Source organism: Daphnia carinata, chromosome 2 (assembly GCF_022539665.2).
Source record: "Daphnia carinata strain CSIRO-1 chromosome 2, CSIRO_AGI_Dcar_HiC_V3, whole genome shotgun sequence".
Classification (NCBI taxonomy): domain Eukaryota; kingdom Metazoa; phylum Arthropoda; class Branchiopoda; order Diplostraca; family Daphniidae; genus Daphnia; species Daphnia carinata.
In genome coordinates, this window is record NC_081332.1 from 3,460,488 (window position 1) to 3,481,801 (window position 21,314).

The 21,314-nt window shown below is 39.3% G+C and overlaps 8 protein-coding genes and 1 long non-coding RNA gene across 13 annotated transcripts; 5 read left to right on the plus strand and 4 right to left on the minus strand.

Moving 5' to 3' along the window:
• The first annotated feature begins 267 nt into the window (after window positions 1–267).
• LOC130686454 (thioredoxin reductase 1, cytoplasmic-like) lies at window positions 268–3,722 on the plus strand. 2 transcript variants are annotated; one of them, XM_057509585.2, is made up of 13 exons: window positions 268–425; window positions 626–842; window positions 900–960; window positions 1,197–1,444; window positions 1,501–1,693; window positions 1,759–1,901; window positions 1,962–2,195; window positions 2,275–2,421; window positions 2,485–2,612; window positions 2,672–2,801; window positions 2,870–3,100; window positions 3,164–3,298; window positions 3,365–3,722. In XM_057509585.2, the coding sequence occupies exons 1-13, from the start codon at window positions 328–330 to the stop codon at window positions 3,425–3,427; spliced, it is 2,028 nt and encodes a 675-aa protein (XP_057365568.1). In that variant the 5' UTR covers window positions 268–327; the 3' UTR covers window positions 3,428–3,722. The 2 variants fall into 2 exon arrangements, with proteins under 2 accessions (XP_057365568.1, XP_057365569.1); XM_057509586.2 differs by having other exon boundaries at window positions 296–319.
• Window positions 3,709–5,050, minus strand: LOC130686478 (polyglutamine-binding protein 1-like). The gene is made up of 7 exons (XM_057509619.2): window positions 4,835–5,050; window positions 4,688–4,770; window positions 4,454–4,629; window positions 4,334–4,389; window positions 4,167–4,264; window positions 3,939–4,108; window positions 3,709–3,877 (listed from the first exon to the last, which is right to left on the minus strand). Exons 1-7 carry the CDS (start codon window positions 4,941–4,943, stop codon window positions 3,736–3,738), a joined length of 834 nt encoding a protein of 277 aa, XP_057365602.1. The 5' UTR covers window positions 4,944–5,050; the 3' UTR covers window positions 3,709–3,735.
• A 1,576-nt stretch (window positions 5,051–6,626) lies between these two features.
• Window positions 6,627–8,934, plus strand: LOC130686485 (BCL2/adenovirus E1B 19 kDa protein-interacting protein 3-like). Of its 2 annotated transcripts, none has more exons than XM_059494153.1 (6): window positions 6,627–6,948; window positions 7,610–7,784; window positions 7,889–7,976; window positions 8,050–8,123; window positions 8,186–8,350; window positions 8,421–8,934. In XM_059494153.1, the coding sequence occupies exons 1-6, from the start codon at window positions 6,903–6,905 to the stop codon at window positions 8,470–8,472; spliced, it is 600 nt and encodes a 199-aa protein (XP_059350136.1). In that variant the 5' UTR covers window positions 6,627–6,902; the 3' UTR covers window positions 8,473–8,934. The 2 variants fall into 2 exon arrangements, with proteins under 2 accessions (XP_059350136.1, XP_057365612.1); XM_057509629.2 differs by having other exon boundaries at window positions 6,629–6,948; window positions 7,598–7,784.
• On the minus strand, window positions 8,856–9,954 carry LOC130686484 (nuclear receptor-binding factor 2-like). The gene is made up of 4 exons (XM_057509628.2): window positions 9,912–9,954; window positions 9,729–9,824; window positions 9,349–9,671; window positions 8,856–9,288 (listed from the first exon to the last, which is right to left on the minus strand). The coding sequence occupies exons 2-4, from the start codon at window positions 9,750–9,752 to the stop codon at window positions 8,973–8,975; spliced, it is 663 nt and encodes a 220-aa protein (XP_057365611.1). The 5' UTR covers window positions 9,753–9,824; window positions 9,912–9,954; the 3' UTR covers window positions 8,856–8,972.
• A 710-nt stretch (window positions 9,955–10,664) lies between these two features.
• LOC130686496 (uncharacterized) lies at window positions 10,665–11,739 on the minus strand. Of its 2 annotated transcripts, XM_059497686.1 has the most exons (6): window positions 11,694–11,739; window positions 11,219–11,528; window positions 11,086–11,148; window positions 10,915–11,004; window positions 10,795–10,860; window positions 10,665–10,725 (listed from the first exon to the last, which is right to left on the minus strand). In XM_059497686.1, exons 2-6 carry the CDS (start codon window positions 11,522–11,524, stop codon window positions 10,696–10,698), a joined length of 555 nt encoding a protein of 184 aa, XP_059353669.1. In that variant the 5' UTR covers window positions 11,525–11,528; window positions 11,694–11,739; the 3' UTR covers window positions 10,665–10,695. The 2 variants fall into 2 exon arrangements, with proteins under 2 accessions (XP_059353669.1, XP_057365622.2); XM_057509639.2 differs by lacking the exon at window positions 11,694–11,739 and having other exon boundaries at window positions 11,219–11,612.
• Window positions 11,740–12,326: 587 nt separating this feature from the next.
• LOC130686947 (uncharacterized protein UU046-like) lies at window positions 12,327–13,914 on the minus strand. The gene is made up of 5 exons (XM_057510107.2): window positions 13,687–13,914; window positions 12,797–13,608; window positions 12,675–12,737; window positions 12,536–12,604; window positions 12,327–12,464 (listed from the first exon to the last, which is right to left on the minus strand). The coding sequence occupies exons 1-5, from the start codon at window positions 13,898–13,900 to the stop codon at window positions 12,390–12,392; spliced, it is 1,233 nt and encodes a 410-aa protein (XP_057366090.1). The 5' UTR covers window positions 13,901–13,914; the 3' UTR covers window positions 12,327–12,389.
• Window positions 13,884–14,464, plus strand: LOC132087770 (uncharacterized). Its single transcript, XR_009420553.1, has 3 exons — window positions 13,884–14,008; window positions 14,172–14,309; window positions 14,393–14,464. It is a non-coding gene; the product is annotated as an uncharacterized LOC132087770 (long non-coding RNA).
• A 961-nt stretch (window positions 14,465–15,425) lies between these two features.
• LOC130686453 (TBC1 domain family member 12-like) lies at window positions 15,426–18,405 on the plus strand. Of its 2 annotated transcripts, none has more exons than XM_057509584.2 (5): window positions 15,426–15,734; window positions 15,806–16,904; window positions 16,965–17,384; window positions 17,454–17,790; window positions 17,861–18,405. In XM_057509584.2, the coding sequence occupies exons 2-5, from the start codon at window positions 15,816–15,818 to the stop codon at window positions 18,052–18,054; spliced, it is 2,040 nt and encodes a 679-aa protein (XP_057365567.1). In that variant the 5' UTR covers window positions 15,426–15,734; window positions 15,806–15,815; the 3' UTR covers window positions 18,055–18,405. The 2 variants fall into 2 exon arrangements, with proteins under 2 accessions (XP_057365567.1, XP_059353577.1); XM_059497594.1 differs by having other exon boundaries at window positions 15,427–15,734; window positions 15,810–16,904.
• Window positions 18,406–18,791: 386 nt separating this feature from the next.
• On the plus strand, window positions 18,792–20,832 carry LOC130686465 (V-type proton ATPase subunit B). The gene is made up of 7 exons (XM_057509603.2): window positions 18,792–19,028; window positions 19,118–19,272; window positions 19,342–19,513; window positions 19,572–19,711; window positions 19,770–20,247; window positions 20,306–20,493; window positions 20,560–20,832. The coding sequence occupies exons 1-7, from the start codon at window positions 18,935–18,937 to the stop codon at window positions 20,830–20,832; spliced, it is 1,500 nt and encodes a 499-aa protein (XP_057365586.1). The 5' UTR covers window positions 18,792–18,934.
• Window positions 20,833–21,314: the final 482 nt, after the last annotated feature.

Here is a 21,314-nt window from a genome sequence, read left to right on the forward strand (position 1 = left end):
AAAACTCTTAGATGTATTGTTGGACCTGTTTGGTTTTCTTATCTAACCAGGAGTTTTTTTTCGCGTAGATAGAATGCACCAGTGAATTATTTATTATTTATTTAATCAGCAAATGGTTTTGATGATTTTTAAGAAACAGGTTGTAATTGGAGATTTGGCAGCCTAGATAAATCTCTCGAAATTTCGAGGTCGTCTGCTAAAACTTTACCCAACGACTCGACGAACGAGCATTGGGAGTGAAAGTTGCTCTGTCATGCTCGTTGCAACAAGTGAAAAAGTAACGCCTACGATTTCCAGAATGTGGTAGGAAAAAAAAAAGGTAGGGAAATGTCTACTCGTTCACTTTTACCCCAGTTTTTTTGCGCTGTCGAACGACGCCTGACGCTCGGAATAGCGCACCGAACAAGTTGTACCAAAGCCGTCATGTGAGTTGACATTATCTATCAATATCAACTCGTCATCAGCATGATCTGCTACTTGTCAACGATATTAAACTAGTGACCTATTTTTAATTGCATTTTCTTCAATTTATGTTCAAATCTAGTTAAATTAAATTTATACTTTTGTATCTTATGTAAAGTGTGAAACTAAATAATGAAGGTGTGTTTTTTAATTATTTTTTTAGAAGGCGAGTTTCATACTTAAAGCAGAAATCAGTAATTGCTTTAACTAGAAGACACCTTGTATCTGATATACAGGGTTTTATCCCCTGTCAGAGATATACAACTAGTACTATGGCTCCAGTTATTCCTAAAGGAGACCCCATCCAAATTATAGATAATTTGATAAAAAACAATAGAATTGCTATATTCAGCAAAACAACATGCCCTTTCTGTCTTAAGGTAGTTGGTTAAATATCTTCAAACCTGTTCCTTTCTCTAATGACTTTATCATTTCAGGTGAAAGAACTCTTTAGTTCATTGAATTTAGAAGTTGCTGTGATTGAACTTGATACCAGAGGTAAGAAAACATAGTCAGAAATTCAAATCACAGTTGAGTTTTGGTAGCCATTGTAGAGGTGGTGCTGCTGAAGTATTGATCGAATTCTTTGTTGACACTTCACAGCTTGTTGCTAGGGTATCAGTAGTAAAAAAAAATGAAAGATGGGTAGTGGTTGTTTAGGACATCACTTAGGTTTTAACCACAGATAAAGAGCTTTGCTTAATAGTGTATCTGTCCCTTGTTCATATTTGCAGAGGATGGAGGTGCCATTCAGGACGCCTTATTGCAGAAAACGGGACAGAAAACGGTACCCAATGTTTTCGTGAGTGGTCAGCACGTTGGTGGTTGTGATAGTACCATTGCAGCCCATCGCAATGGAAGCCTAGAATTTCTATTAAGTAAATCAGATGCCGGTCCAAAAGCCGAAATGCCTGATGAAGTTAAGTATGATTATGATCTTGTTGTGATTGGCGGTGGATCTGGCGGCCTGGCGGCTTCTAAGGTATTATCATATTTACATTTTAACAGCACAAAAATCACGATGACCTGTATCTGTAGGAAGCTGCATTGCTTGGAGCTAAAGTGGCTGTATGTGACTTCGTCGTTCCGACGCCAATCGGCACGACGTGGGGTCTTGGCGGTACTTGTGTCAATGTTGGATGCATTCCCAAAAAATTGATGCATCAGGCTGCCATTTTAGGCCAATCAATCAGTGATGCCAAAAAATTTGGATGGGAAGTAGACGATTCTGGTTCGTGAACTCCTCTTGCACATCTAAAAGCCCAATTGAACATTGAGCCTATGTATTTGATATAGCAAAACACAACTGGCACACAATGGTGGAAGGCATTCAGGCTCACATTGGTTCCCTGAATTGGGGCTACCGCGTTGCCTTGAGAGAGAAGAAAGTGAACTATTTGAATGCATACGCCGAGTTTGTAGACCCACACACCCTGAAGGTAAAGCCTTTCAATGCGTCTACTTTATTCTAGTTTCGCAATTTTTTATTTTGCTCTTAGACTACCGATAAGAAGAAGAAAGAAACTACAATCACGTCTAAATACATCCTGCTTGCCACCGGTGGTCGCCCACGCTATCCCGACATTCCAGGTGCTCGAGAGTTTGGCATCACATCAGACGATATCTTTTCGTTGCCACATCATCCGGGCAAAACTTTACTTGTTGGTGCTTCTTACATCGCTCTCGAATGTGCTGGATTCCTCGCCGGCATTGGTGTCGATTCGACGGTCATGGTAAACATGTTTTTTATCAAAATAATTATGAATGTGCTATAATTGATATTGTCCATGTTCTCTGACAAATGTATAAAAGGTTCGTTCGATTCTCTTGAGAGGATTTGATCAGCAAATCGCTGAGCTTATTGGATCATATATGGCAAAACATGGCATTCGATTTCAGCGAGGATACATACCGATTAAGTTGGAGCGCATTGAAGAAGGTTCGCCTGGACGAATTAAGGTAGTACTTCACTGTGCCGCTATTAAAACTTAAATTTGTTAATGCTCCCTCTTGCATCTCTAGGTGACATCGCAAAATGAACAAGGTGAATTGTTGGAAGAGGAATACAATACTGTTCTCTTTGCAATTGGTCGTGACGCTTGCACGAATAACATTGGAATCGAAAAAGCCAATGTTATGCTTAACCCGAAGTATTATATTATTCCATGACTGCCTTAAATCTATATTTACACGAACGTTTGAAATTCAGGAATGGAAAAGTGATCTGTGACGAGAAAGAGCAAACTAACGTTCCTCATATCTATGCAATTGGAGATATTTTGGATGGTAAACTGGAACTAACCCCTGTTGCCATTCAGGCTGGTCGTCTGCTAGCTAAGGTGGTGTGATTTATATGTAACTATAAATAGCAAAATTCAATTAATTTGCATTTTTTATGGGGGTTTAGCGTTTGTTTGGAGGAGGAACCCTGATTACAGATTACGTCAACGTACCAACTACGGTCTTCACTCCACTCGAGTACGGCTCTGTTGGTCTTTCGGAAGAGGATGCTATTGCTAAATACGGCGCTGACGACATTGAAGTTTACCATTCCTTCTTGACACCACTTGAAGTTACTGTACCTAAGCGTGACGATAATACGGGATACGCTAAGCTGATCTGCGTTAAATCGTTGAATGTAATTAGATTGTAATTCATTTCTTCCGTCGCCGAATCTAACCCGATTTCTATTACGTCACAGGAAAAAGTGGTTGGGTTTCATATTTTATCACCGAATGCGGGCGAGATAACGCAAGGTTTTGCGATCGGCCTTAAGCTTGGAGCCACCAAAGCGGATTTCGATAATTTGATTGGAATTCATCCTACAATTGCAGAAGTAAGGCACTGTTTTCCCCATTTTCGATGAAATGTTGTTTTACTAAAACATGCTTTCTTGTGATAGGTATTTACTACATTGAGTGCAACGAAGAGTTCGGGAGTTGACGTTCTCCAGAAGGGTTGCTGAGGTTAAGTTCTGCTGTAGCGTTGTCAAAGCACATCTCTAACTGAGTATTCTCGTACGATGTAAAGAGAAGTCTAGACAATCCGCAGCAGCCGTTTTCATCGATTTGAATTGAATGTCTTGTAGAGGAAACAAAAAGCGTATGCGTCGAATCTTCTCATTATGATGGACTTGTTCCTTAAACCAATGTTTTTTGGCGGAACAGTTCTGATGTTGGCATTTCTAATCGAATCACTAATCTTAATTATTATAATATAATGTAGAATATGCTAGTAACAAATAAATATCGAAAATTCTATTTTATTGTATCGTTAATCTTTTGCATTGCCATTAGCACGTAATACAGCGCCGGGATTAGGATACGGTCTCATTTGGAATAAAGGACCACTTGCTGTAGCATCTACACCAGATTTTGCTTCATCGCCGGTGGCCAAGCCAGTGGACCAACTTCCCCTTTATAACAAGAATAAAGCTTATCGAAGACGACTCGTTTCTAAGCCAGTAAGTAAATTACCTTGGGATGTCTGAATAGGAGGCAGGGTCCATTGGGTCCAAATCATTGAATTTGACTCTGCCTTTGCCCTTGGTTTTGTTTCGGTCCTCCTGCTGTTTGTCACGTAAATCCTTTACAAAGTTTGGGGGTTTCCGTGAAGGTTCCATATCTCTCACCTCGTTGTCGCACCCCTAGGAAGAATATTATTGTAATTAAATTAAAGAAAAACAAACTTATCTGAAATCCCACCATTTCAACATCTGTGTCTTTTTCTTGGCTATTGTTCTGGTTACTTATATTTTCTCTAACTTTGGCAGCTGCAACAACTGGGCATGATTTTGGGTGGCCTTGATTCATCAATTTATTATTGATAAATTAGATTTTAAATTTAACATGTAGACCCATAATATAATTACCAGGAGGGAACCAAGAGACTTTATCTGATTCTAAACACCAGTAATAGTGTCTTGCCCTAAAAATTATGTTAAGTTAGATTTTTTTTTTTTTTTTGTAAACAGAGAATAATCACTACTTACGTTCCTGCGTCATAAATATCTTGCCAGCCATCTGGTAAGGGATATATCATCAACATTTTCTGTCTTCGTCTTTCATATTCTGGATCTGGCACACTTTTACCCTCACCCCATTTTTCATTGCAGAAAGGTGTGCACGAATGATATGGATTCCACTTATTTGGGCAGCCGTCATAACCCTTCCAACACAATCAGAATGATTCATATGAAAATGTTATGTGAACTAGCATTTCTTACTTTCAATTTAATTTCTAATAATTTTTCTTCTTTCTCTTTTATTGCCGCTGTTTCCTCTGCCAATTTAGCTTCTGACTCTCGAGCTGCAACAAACAGTTGTTATGAAATGTGTAAGTCTAAGGCGCTAAGATTTAAATGAATGCATACTTTCGGCAGATTTCGTGGCTGTTTTCGCGGCCGTGCTTGCATTAGTGTCGGCCTGCTGTAAAATACCTCGTTTTGCTAACTTGGCCGCAAGTGCTGGGGGAAGAGGCATTTTTGTTAAAAGTAAATTTTAGTACTGAGCGTTGCTTCTTTTTGTTTATACGTAACAATTCACAAACAATCTTAGATGTCACAATGATCAATGGAACGTCGTCTGCAATGAAAATGTTTTGAAGTGCGCTGGTAGATGGCTTTTCACTCTACTTTTATCCAAGAGTTATTTGCTATTTCATACCAAACAGAGTTAGCAATTTAAAAAAATGTGAAGTGTAATTTTGAAAAATCTTAAAGTGCTTTGGCTTACTGCTTCTTATACAAATTTTTATTTTTCCCTTTTCTAGATTTGGCACCGCTGTCTGGAGTGGCGTGATGTGACGTCATTATACATAAACAGGCCTGTACACTCACTACCAAAAGACTAGGTTCTCTTTACAAGTTATCTTACCTGGACGTGGATCTCAATGTCCTTGCACAGAGGCCCCCAACGTAATCGTAACAGGTTCCTCAAGGTTCCTGATTTCTGGTTTTCTTGTTTAGTTGTTCAGCATTTAAATTAGGTATGGGCTTAAGTTATTTAAAACTCAAGTAAAGAAACCACCTTTTTACAGGAATCTTAATCTAATGATAACCATGTTCATTCTTTTGATTATGTCAGTTTTGCCGTGAGACAAATACTCTTGAATTTTTGTAGAAATTCCACTCTCCATAAAAAAAAACCTGATGACTAGTCAATTCATGACGATTCTTGCAATGTCACGATTCAATTACGCTGCATATCGATTAAATTTAGATACACATTTCAAGTCATATTTGGGAAAACGGCTCATTTTCAATCATGCAATATTTGGGGGCTAATATCAGTAAAATATCCATAAGCTTGTGTGGCAAAATTTTATGTAACACATACAGTATGTTCGAATACTGCGCATGCAGTTCTGGCTTCACTTTGGGCCTTACAATTACGAGCTGCCAACAATTTAATGCACACACCCCATTGTCGGTAACCGGTTTTGAAGGCAAGCCGTCGAACGCGACTGTTTCGTCGTTCGTGAATTCGGCGCCCATTTCATTATTGTTTGCTTAAACAACTTAGTTGCGAATTTGAATATTACAATCAAATCATATAGAACTACATTTCTTGCTCCAATACGATGCTTAGACCTACACAACTAGTAAAACGTGAGTGCTTCTGTTTGTTATTCAGAATTTCCAGCGTACAAAAGGAACAACATCGAATTCTGCTATAACTGATCCTACTTTCCCAAGCGATTCCTGATTCTATGATTTTCACACTCTCCTGGGGATGCAATCAATTATATGAAAAATTTCGAAATTTGTGCTGATTGAAAGAGTTTCTGCATTTACGTAAAGGTCTAGGATTTAGATCTTGATAATAACCGGTGGCTCAGTTCACAATACTTATCATTTTTTAAAAACGGATCAGCTACTTTTTTTATCGCAGTTGAATACAGTGGAGCAATCTTTGTTGTTCTTTGGACTAGTTTATTGAACTAGCGATTTTCTCTGTATCTTTCTGATCTTTAAAACAAGTTTGGATAGGTTATTACTGACGTCACAAATCACTCAAAGGACGATTGGAAAGCTCAAAAAGGAAAGCTACAGTTGCGCCACTAGCGGAGTTTTTAAAAGAAGGTTGGTGGACAAGTTGTTGGTGCTCTGGCCTTTTATTTCTATGTTTCACAACACACTAGAGCATTGGGGTTTTCTGTTGACATCGCTGGTGGAACGTCAACAGAACAACGCCACATCTCACCAGTCAGTTGCTGCATCGAGATCCTTGCACTACAGATAGCCTTTCTCTTGCTTTGCAAAAGAATTACATGTCTTTCAATTTCATTTTTTGCGAACTTGTCCAATTTTGATTGACTGTCAGTCCTGTCATTCAAAATCACCTATTTCATATTTTTCGAGCGAAGACGCGAAAGTATTTTCAGTATATTGCCAAACCAGAACTGCTCGATTGGCTGTTTCCTCAAGTGATACAATAAAAATGGCCAGTCTCCGTCTGCTCGCCGATGATGGTCCCGTTTTGGGAGGTAAGTAGGCAATTGCATGACTTGGATTTTTTGCGTTTTACTCATTTTTTGATGCATCAGACGTTGTGCTTTTATGTTCTAGACTTAAAAGTCTTTTGTTTCTTTGTTGGCTCGAGTGTTTTGCCAAGGCTGTCACGTATCAGATTTAATACGCACTAGCGAATACCTAAAGGCTGTAACAATCGGGCATGTTAAGCTGCCAAATACGCATCCTTGATTTTGCTGAATTTGAAATACGATAGAAAACCTTATTTTTTCGAAGCCCTTTGACGTACAGTTTATTTTTAGGCTTTCGTTTCGATGTCACTGAACTATTGGCATCCAACGTACGCATTGCGTGCGTCTATGTTTAACTTTTGAGAAGTAACTTTGTGTGGTAGGGGCGGGTAAAACGTTGTCATGAAAATAAACAAGACACTTTCTGTCGTAAGTGTCACGCTTTTGGCCTTGGGATTACGCAACGGCTTTTCACAATTTTTCAGCGAGAGAAGTAGGGGCGAGGGTAGGGAGGAGGGAGGATATATTGACTACTTCCTGGTGGCGTAAAAAATATACGCCTGTTGAAATTATAATGACATTCGTTGACGATTAATATTCGGCTTTTTGTGGTTCTTTGTTTTCTTTGGGAATTTTTGAAATGATCATCAAGAAATTGTTGCAGAGTCATGGGTTGAAGTATCGGATCCGCCAACGAGTCCAACTCCCGAGCGTACTACTCATCTCCCCCATGGGTCTGAAGATTATCTTAGATTGCTAAGAGAAGCCCAACGCGATAGCAATCAGTCCTCTGCCCTCGTCTCCTTGGCTTCTACGCGCAAAAATTCACCACATAGCTCGTAAGTAACCAAATGGTGAAACCACAGTTTCGATTCTATCAATTTTTTTTTACGTATTTTTACACGTACGCTCTGCCTCTTACTCACCGCTGACAATGAAAAAGACCTAAGTCACCTCCAAATAGTCCCAATACGGAACCAGTTGGCGAAGGAGAGGAACTGAAAGGATTCTACATCAATTATTGCACTAAAGTATGCACACGTATTGAAGATTTCAGTGAACTGAAATGCCCAATCGTTTATTTTTTTTATATTCTTCCATTAGGAAGGCACAAGTCTTGAGACTAACACTGACTGGGTTTGGGACTGGTCCAGTCGTCCTGAGCAGCAAGCGCCAAAGTGAGTCTCCGTGTCATTCGTTTCTCAACGGATGTTATTTTACGTTTCTTTGTTAATATCAGAGAATGGAAGTTTATACACCCGGAAGGTCGCATTCCGATGAAGAAGCCCTACGGCTACAGCATCCGCTTTGCCAAAGTTGGGGGTACCAGTGTTTTTTCTAGACAAGTTTTGTATACAATGGTCCTCACCAACTTGGTGACGCTTCTGCTCGGCACCGGCATTGGGTAATTCTTTAGTTACAAAAATTCTAAAAACACTGTTTCTCAGTGTTTTATCTTGCACCACCATTTACAGATTCTGGCTAAGTCGGCGCAGTAACGACGTCTTACAACTGAACTTGGACTAAAACGGATATTGGCAAGTTTCATCTTGGCAACCGCCGGCGACCTGAAAGCGAATGATACATACATGTACAGCTAATGTCCGTTTAAGCATAGAGAGGCTTGGCTGTGACGTTCTTCTTTTTTATTGCATTCTACCTTTTTGCTTCATATTCTCCGAAATTTTGTCTTTCTGGCACTATGCCTAATAATCGTAAATTGATTTAAGGTTTCTTTCGTTTCATTCTTTGAACGTTTGAAAAAAAGCTTCCATTGATTTCTGATATTTAAAAAATAAGGAAGAAGACAAAGCGGAAGCGAAATTTATCTTAAACAAAAAAGAAGTGGGTTTTTTTATATCAGGCACGTACAACAAGCAATCATTTTTTTTCGGAGTGTTGGTCAAATGTTTCGTCCCGTATTCACAGTTTACGTTAAACAATACATTTGCGTCATATTCATACAATTAAAATTCTCTATGGATTAAACCCTAACACGAAATCAAATCAAATATCATCTTCAAACGTTACATCGGAAGCATAGAAAAATCAAAATGAGGAACCTCGAGGGGTGCAAGTGCGGGCAGTTCTGTTTCCAAGTCATTCGATCCCTTTTCTGTTTCTGGGGAGATGGACTGAGACGATTGTGCGAACTCATCGATAGGTTCAATGGCTTCTAGTTGTAGGTCTGTAGTTGTATCCGACTCTCGGCTAAACTGAAACAGCTGCTCTAGCTGCTGCCTCATTTTTTGAAGGCACTCAATCACCTGGTTGAGGTGTGGGTCCATACTTGTGCATGTATCGGCATGCAAATGCAAGGCTGCATCAGCTTCTGATAATGTCCTTTGACATTTGAAAAACATCAGGTATATTCCATTCCAGTCATAAAATCATCATATTTACCTCAGAATTTCCATTTGTGTGACTTTAAGCTGCTGCTGTGTTTCCTGTTGACTTTCCACTGAGCACGAAACTGATCCTATCTTACCACCTGAGCTATTCATTTTCTTTTTGTATTTTTCCAGTTGGGCAATCTTAGATTGAAGAAGCCACACTTGACGAATATGATATTCTTTTTGACAAAGCAGTGATTGTTTAACTGTTGTTAAATCACTCAAAGTCATTGCAGAAGATAGCAGTGTAGAGGCCTTTTCGTGACACTCAATGGCATCATCAAGCTTTCCCTGTCGGACCAATTGCTCTGCTCTTCTGGTCTCATAATGTGCCTATAAAAGGAAATGAAATTATAGTTTGGTTTTGGCTTTATATATAACTAAACCTACCTGGTTTAAACTTGAATCTTCCATATCAGCTGCTGCACCATGTTCATTTTAAAACAATTCAACGGTTATCTTTCAAACTGTGATCCTTTCCAGAACCTTATGTTTGATATAAAAAATGAAATGAATTTTTATTAGTAATCAGGTAAAAACAAGGGAGAGATCTGTTTTGTGCAGTTATTTTACCTTTTTGTAATATAACACTTGAAGTTGTCAAAACTGAGCACTGAATTAGAGATTGAGAAACCGCCAGTTTTCGGCCATAGATGGAGTCCATGTCTGAAGTACCCTCCTCCATTGGTATTCAAAGCAAAGCATGGCTCGCAGCATGCTTGCTGTTTCTTAAGTTAGTTCTCACCCTCGGTGAAAAACCATGGCGTAACAAAGATGGCAAGGTTTCTGCCAATGAATCTTAATGAAATTCTAGCCATGTGAGGGAACGTATCAATGCATTCATGAGTAAACATGAAGCTGAATGATAACTGTAGCTCACCAAATGTGTTTTCCAGTTTTGCTAGTGTTCTTTCTTACCAGCTGATATAATGCAGATGGCATCCCTTAACCAGAGAAGACTACTGGGCCATGGTGATGAGTTACTGTCAAGGTTAGCAAACATTTTCATTTTCTTATTCAACCAATGAAAATTCTATCCCTGTGTGAGGTAACCATTCGGTGGGATTCACTCCCGTTTTCGTAACACGTAATGATAGCCTGCACGTTTCTCTGGTCGACAGTTTATCGATTGGAAGGAAAATGTGTTGTGCATATTTTTTGCAAGAAAGAAAATCAAGGGGGGGGGGGGCTAAATTGGTAGATGTTGAAAAGGATAAGGTTTGCATGGAACCTTACACAGTATTTTACCAAAGAATAAGAAATATTAGCGTATTTTAAATTTGCAAGATGGGAGAGGAAATGGCTGCCAATAAGTTTTCATTTTTTTCGCATAATATAAAAAAGGGGCGTTTTCAGTTCACGGTCGCTTAGGCCTAGCATATGGATCCTGTTGAAGAAAGAAATTATGTTATCGAGTCAAGATAAATTATCACTTAATATCTGTTTTAGTGCTTACTTCGAAGTCCAACCTCTGAATTCTGATTTGATAAATTACTAAGCCTTCAGCTCCCATGTCGTCGACCTTGAAAAGAAGATATTTACAAAATGAATGCGATCATTGAATTTTAAATTTTACTTCCGTAGTTAGGAATTGCGCTCTAGTGGCTTCCACTGGCATATTTATGCTATCCCTCCACGCGCACTCTTCTTCAAGTTGTTGCGAAGCCTGTCGAACAAATAGGGCACGGTTAATCAATTTTCCACTGGAAAGGCCCCCGAAGAAAGACAAAATATTATATTTTTTTACATTTGTAATGGCTCTTTCTATCTTTCTTGCGGTGGTAAGTGTAGCGACGTCATTGTCACCTGCCTTTAAAAGAAAAATATGTTAATTTTAGCATTTCTGTCTTACGTTTTTAAATGTTGTGGAGTATTCTTACTGGCTGTGGAGCATTGGCGGTTGTTCTACGAAATATTGTGGTAAGATTCTGGACCGTGTTCTTGCAATTGAGATTTACGTTCTGTAAGCGATTTGCGTCCGGAGCTGCAGTATTACGTTTGTACCTCTTGACTTCTTTGCACCATTCCTCCATCTCGTTGAAACGGGGAGAAATGCCTGATGTTATGCCAACTTTTTCTATTACATTGATCTCCTTAGTTTCAACTTGATAACATAAAGTTGATGTAACAAAGAAAAACAACGCCACTAGAAACGTACTCCGCATCGCCAAAGAAGATTCCATCATGAATCTATAGGTTAATCAAACAATATTAGCAATTAAACTTTGAAACATAATACCGAGAGCAATTCTAAAATCCATTTTACTAATTGCTTTGGAGAAAATTATCGCAAAGCACAATAGGGATTCATCGCTAAAGTTTTGCATTAAATGGACGAAGAAAATTTTTCTTTACCTGCTTTTACTGTCAGCGCACTACAGTTTAATGAACAGCTTCTGACTTTCCGTGATTGCTTCATTTACGTTTTCCGGTAACATCCACGTTGGTCGTTGGGGGTGTATCGATATTTGAGAAGGCAAAGCCACCTCATCATTCCGTGACAAATCGAAAGATTTCTAAGCATGTCATACAATCCTTTAGTTTAAACGTGATTTGTTCTTCCTACTGACTGGAAATAATTATATCTGATACGTTTGTGCGACGCGTCCTTGGTATGAAATCTATACACTCTAATTGTGTCAAAACATCGCAGTTAAAAGAATTTTTTGTTTACCCAAAGTTGCACTACAAAATCTCTATTTACACGAGCATCATTTTGTATAGCAATTGGAGAAAAATGAGAGAAACCAAGATTTGTCACCGGAATTTTAATCTATTATTAATTAAATTTTGGTTTATCCCATCAGCGTGTTTATTACGAACATTGAATTAACTTGTTTATACGAAGCGTTTTTCCCGTTTCCGGAGAAAAAGTATAGCGCAGAACAGAATTGATTATTTGCATCGAAAATAAAAACAAAACTTATGTAAACTGAATTAGGCAGATCAGTGTATTTTTTGGGCTATGTACTATTGCCGTTCACTTTATTGGATTAATATATTTAAATTTGTATTAGATGTAGGGAAGAGAAGCCTCCTGTTCCATGGATACTATGGGAGTGCGTAATCTATAGTTTGAATTCCAATTTGGTAAATTATCATACCACCATCTGCCGTATGCTCGACCTAAATCATTGACAAATAATTGATATTTTGAATCATTACAGAAAAAAATTGGATTAACAATCGAGCCTTACTTCTGTGGACAACCATTTTGTCCTACCGATGTCGACCTTCGAACAATCATCAAAAAGTTTACTTGCAGCCTATTGAAAAGTAAGTGATTAGTTGCTGATTAAAAAGTCATCTTTTAGTTGGTCTAGTATTCCAAAATACCTCATCAATAAAGTGTCCAATTTTTTTTTCTGCTGATCTTGTCGCATTGTCGTGCATGCTTACCTACAGTAGATAATGTTAACTCTATAAGCTACGATATAATGCAAATGAACATTTCCTACCGGTCTCGGAACTCCAGCATGCTGCTGAAGGTACACTCCAGCAAGCTTGTGTAATCGATGGCCACAGGTTAATTGATCATTCTGTACATTTTGCAATTGCTTTTGCGCTGCCTGTATTTCTATTATTCCCGGAGCTACATACCGAGCAGGCTCCGATACTGGAATTGGGATAGTTTTTTCCGTTGTCACCTGGGTTATTGTGTTCGATGTTATTTCTTCCGGAGTAACATTATTAACTCCGGTACTTAATATTGATTGAATTGTAACGTTTTGTTTTTCCGGTGGTGTTGTTGCTACAAGTACGATAGGTTGCACGACAGGAACAGGTTGCGGGGTAGTGACAGGTTCCGAGACAGCAACAGTTTGCACCATAGGATCAGTTTGCACGACCGGGACAGGTTGTGGCACAGGAATAGGTTGCGGATCAGGGACAGGTTGCGGGACAGAGACTGTTTGTACCACAGGATAAGTTTGCACGACTGGGACAGGTTGTGGAACAGGGACGGGTTGCGGGACAAGGATAGGTTGCGGGACAGGTTGCATGACAGGGGTAGATTGCGTGATGGGGACAGGCTGTGTTACAGGAACAGTTTGCACGACTGGGACAGGTACGTTTAGTGGAACGGCCTGTGCCTTGCCTGGCGAAAATGCTGTGCATTCTTGGTCGCACTGCTCTTTTGTTTTAAAATTGTTTTTTGTACCACTACAGCTTCCGTAGGGTGATATTGCGCATTGTTCAGTTTGTATGTTGTAATACCAAGCTGTTTCCGTCTTGATGCATCCTGGAACCTCGTGCGTTACATTACATTTACCTGCAAGGCAATAAAATCAATAGGAAAAATAACAATAGAGAATCCAGCGACATACGTAAACCTATGTTGATTGCTTACCGTTCCATATTTCTTCTTCTCCTGCTACGTAATTCAGATAGCCCACGGGGTTCATTCTACCGCGAGCTTCTGGAGGGGAACCAAATCTACTCACCGGATATAGAGTTCTGTTGACGTACCACTGCTCGTAGGGAACCTTTGATTGACATAAACTTGGGGTGACCAAAAGCAACAGAAGACCTAGCGTCGTGCTTCCCAATGTAAATTCCATCATGGATCTTGCTGCTCGTTGAACAAGTAAAGCACAACAATATAAAAAAAAATGGAGGAAGTTCAAATTATGCTTTTTTGTTTGTGCAACTGAAAAGGTGGAGCGGAAAAGGTATACATGACGAAAAGTTCTACTTTTTTGTACTTACAAGTTTTCCTTGTTCAAGTGCCTTAGTCTCCAGTCAAACAGCTTATGACTGCTTTCTTAAGGTTTCTGCCTGTTTAATATCTTTAACCAATAATTATTTTGTAAATTTTTTATTTGATTAATTTAGATAAACAACGTCAGCAATAACGTGACAACTAGAATTTTTTTAACGAAATGTATCGCGTGTGAACGTGATTTTTTTTCTTCTTCTTGACCTGAAACCGTTGCAAGTGGTATGACGTCAGTGGTGTCAAAAACTTGCGAGGTCGGTAGAATTGCTTTTTACTTATGGTTTCGTAAAAATTTTCAAATATATCTCGCAGAGGTTTATTGCCCGCATTCTAATAGGAACACCTTGAAAATGATTTCGCTACCCGTGAGCAGGTGATTCTGACTTAGGTTTCAGTAAGCTACGTGGTAGGAACAGATAATCGGAATACGCAAATCTTATTCCGTCGCTTTTATTCCGCCCCTGACATCATCCAGCAACCATATTTTCCTTATATCGCAGCAAGCTGACTGTTTACCTTTGGCCACGGCCTGCAGAAAAAGACCAAAGGAAACAGGTATGATGCCCACATAGATACGTTATTGAATCTTCCAATTCTTCGACTAATTATGCGTTCATTTCTAACTTCTTTAAACATTTTTTTTTACTGGGCATTAACTTCGGCTGTACCGCCCCGACATTTTACCTTAGTCTGGCAACTCACTAGACTAATAAGATGGGTATAGAAACCCTTTCCAATTAAGATTTCATTAGTTGGAAAAGGAGGGCAACTTTGTTGCGTTCGTTAAACTGGGAAAAGTGTATAGATAATTCCACCATGTACTTTCTTCCGTTTTATTTTGAAGAAAGAAAATTTTTAGCTTTCTCATGAAAAAAAAACAAAAAAACTTTCACGTATTTTGTGGTACCGTTACTCAAATCCTGTGTGATTGAAGTCTCCAGCAATGGACTTTGCAAGAAACTTTCTAAGAGTATTGACTGGAAATTTTAAAGTAAATCTATAATAGAAAATGGCTGCCTTCGGAACTCATATATTCAGTAAATGTCGTAGCTTCTGTTTGCAATAATTTTTTAGTGTCTCAACCCAAGGAATCGTTCGAGATCTACCTTAAGTTAAAACCAAAATTAATTTTGTTACAAATTTGTTAACAATTGCTAATTTTGTTTGCAAAATGAAAAATGTTTTCTTTGTTTCTTTAGTGTAAAAAAATATCTGATTGTTGGTTACTGATCTTCCATAATGTAAGTATGGAGGTGGCGGATGGCCTACTTATTTATTTGTTTTTATATGTTTTTTAATAATTTTGTTTCTTTTATTTTTCTCTTTTTGTTTTATTTTTATGTTCAACCAGAGTCAGCACTCAGCAGTCAGGTACGGCGAAAAAATGCGAATGAATGTATGGCAGAACGGCAATGTGGCACGATGGTGGTTTAGTTATTGAGTGGGCGTGACCCAAATCTTCGTATCAGGAGACGTTTCTGACACCAAAAAGAGTGATATTTTCAATCAAAAGAAAGCTAAACTCATTACAGCTTTAAGTGAGGCACCCTTGTGTGCAGGTATCTAGGTTTCACCAGAAGCCTCCCTCTTAAGATTTTCGGCGGGACTTTAGTAGTGCTACCAATACCAACATGCCTCATCTTTGTTTATAGTCGCATTTCATCGATCGTGTCGCGCAGGTGCCCTATATTCCTTCTGCTATAAAGTTTATTTTATTAAGTGTGGAAGTGTATTTATTGTTAATTTTTAGTTAGTTTGAAATGGAAGAAGAAAATGGATACTCAACTAATACCCAAATTTATGAAATTTGCCATACTTGCAACAACCAGAAGAAGAAAGGTGAATATCAACTCGTCATTCAAGAGTCAACTGAATCAGGTGTAGCCCAAGGCCAAACAATTAACAAAGAAAAGGTTAAAGCAAGCTTAACAAATCCGTTTAGCAACAAATTGCACAATTTCAAACAGATCTTCGAAAGCACCAAAAACAACAGCTCTAGCACAGAATGCCTGGAAAAGAAAGGGCTCTTGCAAAGGATGCACAGCCTCTCTCTAATCAAGTCTAAGGAAAAAATAACATGTCCAGTTAGTCAAAAGCTTCCAATATGTCAATGTGACAGTGGGATAGCTGAAAATACTGACACAAGGTTTCACACTTGGCCGGAAAGAGGGAGGGACAAAGTGAAAAGTCCTAAGAAGACTTCAGTAGAAACTCACAAAGAAGTAGAAGATTGCATTCCGGATGATGTTTTCCAGGAAGAATTGCCAGTTCTACAGGAGCCCTACTCTAAACAACTAAAATTTATTCAAACTGAAGTGATTAAGGATGAACAACTCTTCAAGAAAGATATGGGACATAGAAGACAACCTAGCTTGCTTAGTACTGTAAGCAGCACAGGAAGTGAAGCTCATTTGCCATTGATGCCATTGAATAGCAACCCTCATTCACACACAAGTTTGTCAAGCTTGAGTAACTATAGCTCATCCACTGACTTTACTGAACACACAAATTCTTTGGAACGTTCTTGCGAACCTCCCCGATTTGGACTTGCTTCATTTTGGCAGCGGGCATTTAATCGCAAATCAGAGAGCGATAACTCGGCGTCGTGGAAACTCTTTAGCCGAACAAGTTTTTTCCAAAAGTCGCGGAGTGGCCAGAGCAGTTGCAGTAGTCTCAACAGCGGTAGCAGCCCGACTTTGAAGGCAAGAAGTATTGGTTCTACTGGCTTAATTCTACATAGCCGTCCTTCGTTCCTGCCGGCAAAATGCCCAGAAGAGGAGCTTCATCACCAGTTCTTACATCATAAACTGTTAGAAGAATCCCAGCGTAGAGAACAAACAAAGATTCAAGTACGGTAGCGCTCCATCTTTTATGACCATATTGTGTGTTTTATTTATTGACTTGATCAGGAAGAAGAAAAGCGGTTAGAAGAACTGTCCAAACAAGAAGAGCAAGTTGCCGCTGCCACTAAAGTCTGGACAACAGAAATTCTGCCACAATGGGAGGTTGCCCGTAAATTGCGCAAAACCCGAGACCTTTGGTGGCAAGGACTTCCACCTTCCGTTCGGGGGCAGGTGTGGAAGGTCTCCATTGGCAATGACCTTAACGTTACTCCTGAACTGTTCTCGCTATGTCTTGAACGGGCGAAAGAGAAACTGATCCATTCGGACGGCGTAGGGTTAGAGAGCAGTGTTGAAGGGATCAAATTAGATTTGTCCAGGACTTTCCCTCATTTAGGTATATTTCAAAAAGGAGGGCCCTACCATCACGTTCTTGGCGATCTGCTGAGCGCTTACGTTTGCTTTCGACCAGATATTGGATACGTTCAAGTATATTAGTACAGTTGTATTGGTTATTATCTGTTTGTTCTTGGTTGACATACTTCTCATTATTTTTAGGGGATGTCCTATCTTGCTGCGACGCTCTTGCTCAATCTTGAAGTTTCAGATGCCTTCATCAGTTTTTCCAACCTCCTCAACCGTCCGCTGTTGCATGCTTTCTTCCGTCTGGATCATGCTAAAATGGCTGATTTCTACGCCGGTTTTGAAACCCTGCTCAAAACTCAGCTGCCCAAAATCCATTCGCACTTTCTAACGCTGAACCTCACACCAGATCTGTACCTCCAAGAATGGATTTACACTCTCTACTCTCGTTCATTGCCCCTTGATCTTGCCTCTAGAGTCTGGGATGTATATTGTAGAGATGGAGACGACGTGATATTCCGAATAGCAATTGGTATATTTCTCATTGGGAAATTCATGTTTGGAACATTCGCGTAATTGTGTATTATACTTTCATTTTGTAGGAATATTGAAGTTGTACGAGTCTACGTTACTGGACTCGGACTTTATCCATTCCGCACAGTTACTGACCAATCTACCTGAAGACATAGATGGGATCAAGCTCTTCAAAACAATCGAACAAATAAGTGCTTGCCAAGAAAAATCTCGTTTTACACAAATACTAACTCATCACTTTAAAGTGAAAGGGCATACGTAATTCAAATAACGTCACAACCTCAAGAGATTGGTAATGCTAAGCTTGTACTCAAATTAGTGTCTTCCGTCAAATACTCTATGATTGACGTTGAAAATACTATAAATGTCAATCGTTCAACTGTAAAAAATGTTATTTTTCAGAAGTGTTTATGTTTGTATCAATTCGCTTGAATTTTTTAAATGTAACGTTTGTACTGATATACGATCATGTTGCGTCAACAGCTATGATCGGCAATGGGTTTTAGACAGCAACTGTCTCTATAGGCCATTCAAAATCCTGGTCGGGCATACCATTAAGATGGGTTGGTTTTCTGTCCGGTCTATTTACCTAATACATGAATTTCATCACCTATTGCCTATGTAAAATATTATTATCGACCACTGAATCACTACGCGGCTTGCTATACAGAAAAAGTGCCTTACAACGACAAAGAAGGAGATTCACTGGGAATTTAACAAAAATATTTTATAGTGCTCGGAAATCGTTAGGTATATATTTTACTATTATGCAGTTTTTGTTCCGTTCATTTTTCAAGTTTAGTACGCAACACAGCATAGAAATCCATAAATCTATTTGACACCAGTGCAACTTCAACGTTATAAGGATGTTCTGCGCTTTCCGTTTACTTTACGATTTGAGTATTTATATTTCGCGGGTTTGGCTTGAATCGATTCTTAGTCATCGGTTGTTCCCACGATGCGATATCTTATATTCGATAACGATAATAAAGTCTGTCATATGACTGACAGAACCCGTGACTCGAGCCCTATTCGTTTTAGAAGTTCGTCTCTCGACTCCCGAACGAGTTCTTTTCAGGTTCTGCCGAAGTTCAGTACTTGATTTCCGTATTTCCAATAAGTCTGGAAAACCGAAACAGAAAATGGCTCATAGAACGGGTACATTAAATGAAGCCCAGGCTCGTCTTGAGCATAAAATGGCTGTTAATCGCGACTACATTTTCCAGCCGCGAATGTGTAAGTAAATTAGTGGTAGCAAGATTTCCTTATCTTCATATATATAGTTAAGAATTATACTAACTAATATTTATTGGTGTATGTCGTAGCATACAGGACTGTCTCTGGTGTAAATGGTCCATTGGTCATCTTGGATGATGTGAAATTTCCAAAGTATGCCGAAATTGTGAACCTGCGTCTCCATGATGGTACCATCAGATCTGGACAAGTGTTGGAAGTCAGTGGAAGCAAAGCTGTAGTTCAGGTAATTAAGCTGCTTCTTTTTATTTGAAATGAAATGAAATGTGAATCAATGTACAATGTATGTCTATAGGTCTTTGAGGGAACTTCTGGTATTGATGCGAAAAACACAGTGTGCGAGTTCACTGGAGACATTTTGAGGACACCTGTCTCTGAAGATATGCTTGGTCGTGTCTTCAACGGCTCTGGCAAGCCAATTGATAAAGGACCCACAGTATTGGCTGAAGACTTTTTAGATATTCAAGGTAATGTTAACCTAATATGTACATTTAGAACTGTTGTGCAAATTTTGATTGTTAACAGGTCAACCAATCAACCCCCATTCTCGTATTTACCCAGAGGAAATGATTCAGACTGGTATCTCTGCTATTGACATCATGAACTCGATTGCTCGAGGCCAAAAGATTCCCATTTTCTCGGCTGCTGGTCTCCCCCATAACGAGGTATTTTAAAACTGAAATTTTCTTAATTGCGTTAATATTATAAAACTGATGTTTACAGATTGCCGCTCAGATCTGTCGTCAAGGTGGCTTGGTCAAAGTTCCTGGCAAATCCGTTCTTGACGATCACGATGATAACTTTGCCATTGTGTTCGCCGCTATGGGTGTCAACATGGAGACTGCCCGCTTCTTCAAACAGGATTTCGAAGAAAACGGATCCATGGAAAATGTGTGCCTCTTCTTGAACTTGGCAAACGATCCCACTATCGAGCGTATCATCACTCCTCGTCTGGCTTTGACTGCGGCCGAGTTTTTGGCCTACCAATGCGAGAAACACGTCTTGGTCATTTTGACTGACATGTCTTCGTACGCTGAAGCTTTGCGTGAAGTTTCTGCCGCCCGTGAAGAAGTACCGGGTCGTCGTGGTTTCCCCGGTTACATGTACACCGATTTGGCCACAATTTACGAGCGAGCTGGTCGTGTAGAAGGGCGCAATGGTTCCATCACCCAAATTCCCATCTTGACTATGCCCAACGACGGTATGCACAATTCTTATGAGTCCGGAATCTTGTCTAAAGTTATTTGTCCCATCGACAGATATCACTCACCCTATTCCCGATTTGACGGGTTACATTACTGAGGGTCAAATCTACGTTGATCGTCAACTGCACAACAGACAAATCTATCCTCCCATCAACGTACTTCCATCTCTTTCACGTTTGATGAAGTCCGCTATCGGTGAAGACATGACCCGAAAAGACCATTCTGACGTTTCCAATCAATTGGTAATAATTACTTTGTCTTTATTTATTTTTCTTGCAATCATTGTGTATTTAATACTACGAATTTAGTATGCTTGCTATGCCATTGGTAAAGACGTCCAAGCCATGAAGGCTGTCGTCGGTGAGGAAGCTCTTACACCCGACGATCTGTTGTACCTCGAGTTCTTGACCAAATTCGAAAAGAACTTCATCGCCCAAGGAAACTACGAAAACCGTACCGTCTTTGAGTCTCTGGATATTGGTTGGCAGCTGTTACGTATCTTCCCCAAGGAAATGCTTAAGCGTATTCCTGCTAGCGTGTTGGCTGAGTTCTACCCTCGCGATGCCCGCCAAGGCAAATAAGCAAAAGAAGTCAGTATCCCCGAAGTGGCGCTGGCTGGCTAGATAATGATTCCCTATCCGCAATCGCGTCCTTTCAATAATTCCATTCTTTAATTGTACTGATCGGTGGGAATTTTTTCATTAATCCATTGAAAGTAGCGAACAATTTGGTGTTCAGTTCTAGTTTTGAGATGGACTTGTTGCCAATGTGAAACCTTGATGTGCTCTGGAAAGTTTGTCCTGTTTTTTTTTTTGTGTTTTATTATTTTCTTTTTTTTTTGTTAAATACATTAAATGTCTATCCATCTTTAGAATTCTCTTTTATCTAATTTCGAATAATTTTAGAAATCGACAATTTTAGTATACTTTGATTATATTTAATCAAACAGGTACATTAACATGCAAGGAAAGAGGGAAGAAAAAACCGAAGACTACAGCGTTCTAGACATGACTCGGTTTTTAGATTTTAGAAATCACGAAAATGGATTTTGTTCTTCCGTGGA

What these genes read in the sequence shown, in the direction of transcription:
- LOC130686454 (XM_057509585.2), top strand. Translation starts at nt 328, where the DNA reads ATGTCTACTCGTTCACTTTTACCCCAGTTTTTTTGCGCTGTCGAACGA. An exon ending in CATGCCCTTTCTGTCTTAAG is followed by an intron (nt 843 to 899) that starts GTAGTTGGTTAA and finishes TTATCATTTCAG; the next exon opens with GTGAAAGAACTCTTTAGTTC. An exon ending in TTCATCCTACAATTGCAGAA is followed by an intron (nt 3,299 to 3,364) that starts GTAAGGCACTGT and finishes TTCTTGTGATAG; the next exon opens with GTATTTACTACATTGAGTGC.
- LOC130686478 (XM_057509619.2), bottom strand. Translation starts at nt 4,943, where the DNA reads ATGCCTCTTCCCCCAGCACTTGCGGCCAAGTTAGCAAAACGAGGTATT. An exon ending in AGCCACGAAATCTGCCGAAA is followed by an intron (nt 4,771 to 4,834) that starts GTATGCATTCAT and finishes TGTTTGTTGCAG; the next exon opens with CTCGAGAGTCAGAAGCTAAA. An exon ending in TATTAGAAATTAAATTGAAA is followed by an intron (nt 4,630 to 4,687) that starts GTAAGAAATGCT and finishes TTGTGTTGGAAG; the next exon opens with GGTTATGACGGCTGCCCAAA.
- LOC130686485 (XM_057509629.2), top strand. Translation starts at nt 6,903, where the DNA reads ATGGCCAGTCTCCGTCTGCTCGCCGATGATGGTCCCGTTTTGGGAG. An exon ending in AAAAATTCACCACATAGCTC is followed by an intron (nt 7,785 to 7,888) that starts GTAAGTAACCAA and finishes ACAATGAAAAAG; the next exon opens with ACCTAAGTCACCTCCAAATA. An exon ending in CTGCTCGGCACCGGCATTGG is followed by an intron (nt 8,351 to 8,420) that starts GTAATTCTTTAG and finishes CACCATTTACAG; the next exon opens with ATTCTGGCTAAGTCGGCGCA.
- LOC130686484 (XM_057509628.2), bottom strand. Translation starts at nt 9,752, where the DNA reads ATGGAAGATTCAAGTTTAAACCAG. An exon ending in AAGATTCAAGTTTAAACCAG is followed by an intron (nt 9,672 to 9,728) that starts GTAGGTTTAGTT and finishes TTCCTTTTATAG; the next exon opens with GCACATTATGAGACCAGAAG. An exon ending in ACACAAATGGAAATTCTGAG is followed by an intron (nt 9,289 to 9,348) that starts GTAAATATGATG and finishes CAAATGTCAAAG; the next exon opens with GACATTATCAGAAGCTGATG.
- LOC130686496 (XM_059497686.1), bottom strand. Translation starts at nt 11,524, where the DNA reads ATGATGGAATCTTCTTTGGCGATGCGGAGTACGTTTCTAGTGGCGTTG. An exon ending in CCGCCAATGCTCCACAGCCA is followed by an intron (nt 11,149 to 11,218) that starts GTAAGAATACTC and finishes TTTCTTTTAAAG; the next exon opens with GCAGGTGACAATGACGTCGC. An exon ending in TTCAGAGGTTGGACTTCGAA is followed by an intron (nt 10,726 to 10,794) that starts GTAAGCACTAAA and finishes TTTCTTCAACAG; the next exon opens with GATCCATATGCTAGGCCTAA.
- LOC130686947 (XM_057510107.2), bottom strand. Translation starts at nt 13,900, where the DNA reads ATGATGGAATTTACATTGGGAAGCACGACGCTAGGTCTTCTGTTGCTT. An exon ending in AGAAGAAGAAATATGGAACG is followed by an intron (nt 13,609 to 13,686) that starts GTAAGCAATCAA and finishes ATTGCCTTGCAG; the next exon opens with GTAAATGTAATGTAACGCAC. An exon ending in ATGCTGGAGTTCCGAGACCG is followed by an intron (nt 12,738 to 12,796) that starts GTAGGAAATGTT and finishes TATCTACTGTAG; the next exon opens with GTAAGCATGCACGACAATGC.
- LOC130686453 (XM_057509584.2), top strand. Translation starts at nt 15,816, where the DNA reads ATGGAAGAAGAAAATGGATACTCAACTAATACCCAAATTTATGAAATT. An exon ending in CAGATATTGGATACGTTCAA is followed by an intron (nt 17,385 to 17,453) that starts GTATATTAGTAC and finishes CATTATTTTTAG; the next exon opens with GGGATGTCCTATCTTGCTGC. An exon ending in GATATTCCGAATAGCAATTG is followed by an intron (nt 17,791 to 17,860) that starts GTATATTTCTCA and finishes TTCATTTTGTAG; the next exon opens with GAATATTGAAGTTGTACGAG.
- LOC130686465 (XM_057509603.2), top strand. Translation starts at nt 18,935, where the DNA reads ATGGCTCATAGAACGGGTACATTAAATGAAGCCCAGGCTCGTCTTGAG. An exon ending in GAAGCAAAGCTGTAGTTCAG is followed by an intron (nt 19,273 to 19,341) that starts GTAATTAAGCTG and finishes GTATGTCTATAG; the next exon opens with GTCTTTGAGGGAACTTCTGG. An exon ending in CTGACGTTTCCAATCAATTG is followed by an intron (nt 20,494 to 20,559) that starts GTAATAATTACT and finishes CTACGAATTTAG; the next exon opens with TATGCTTGCTATGCCATTGG.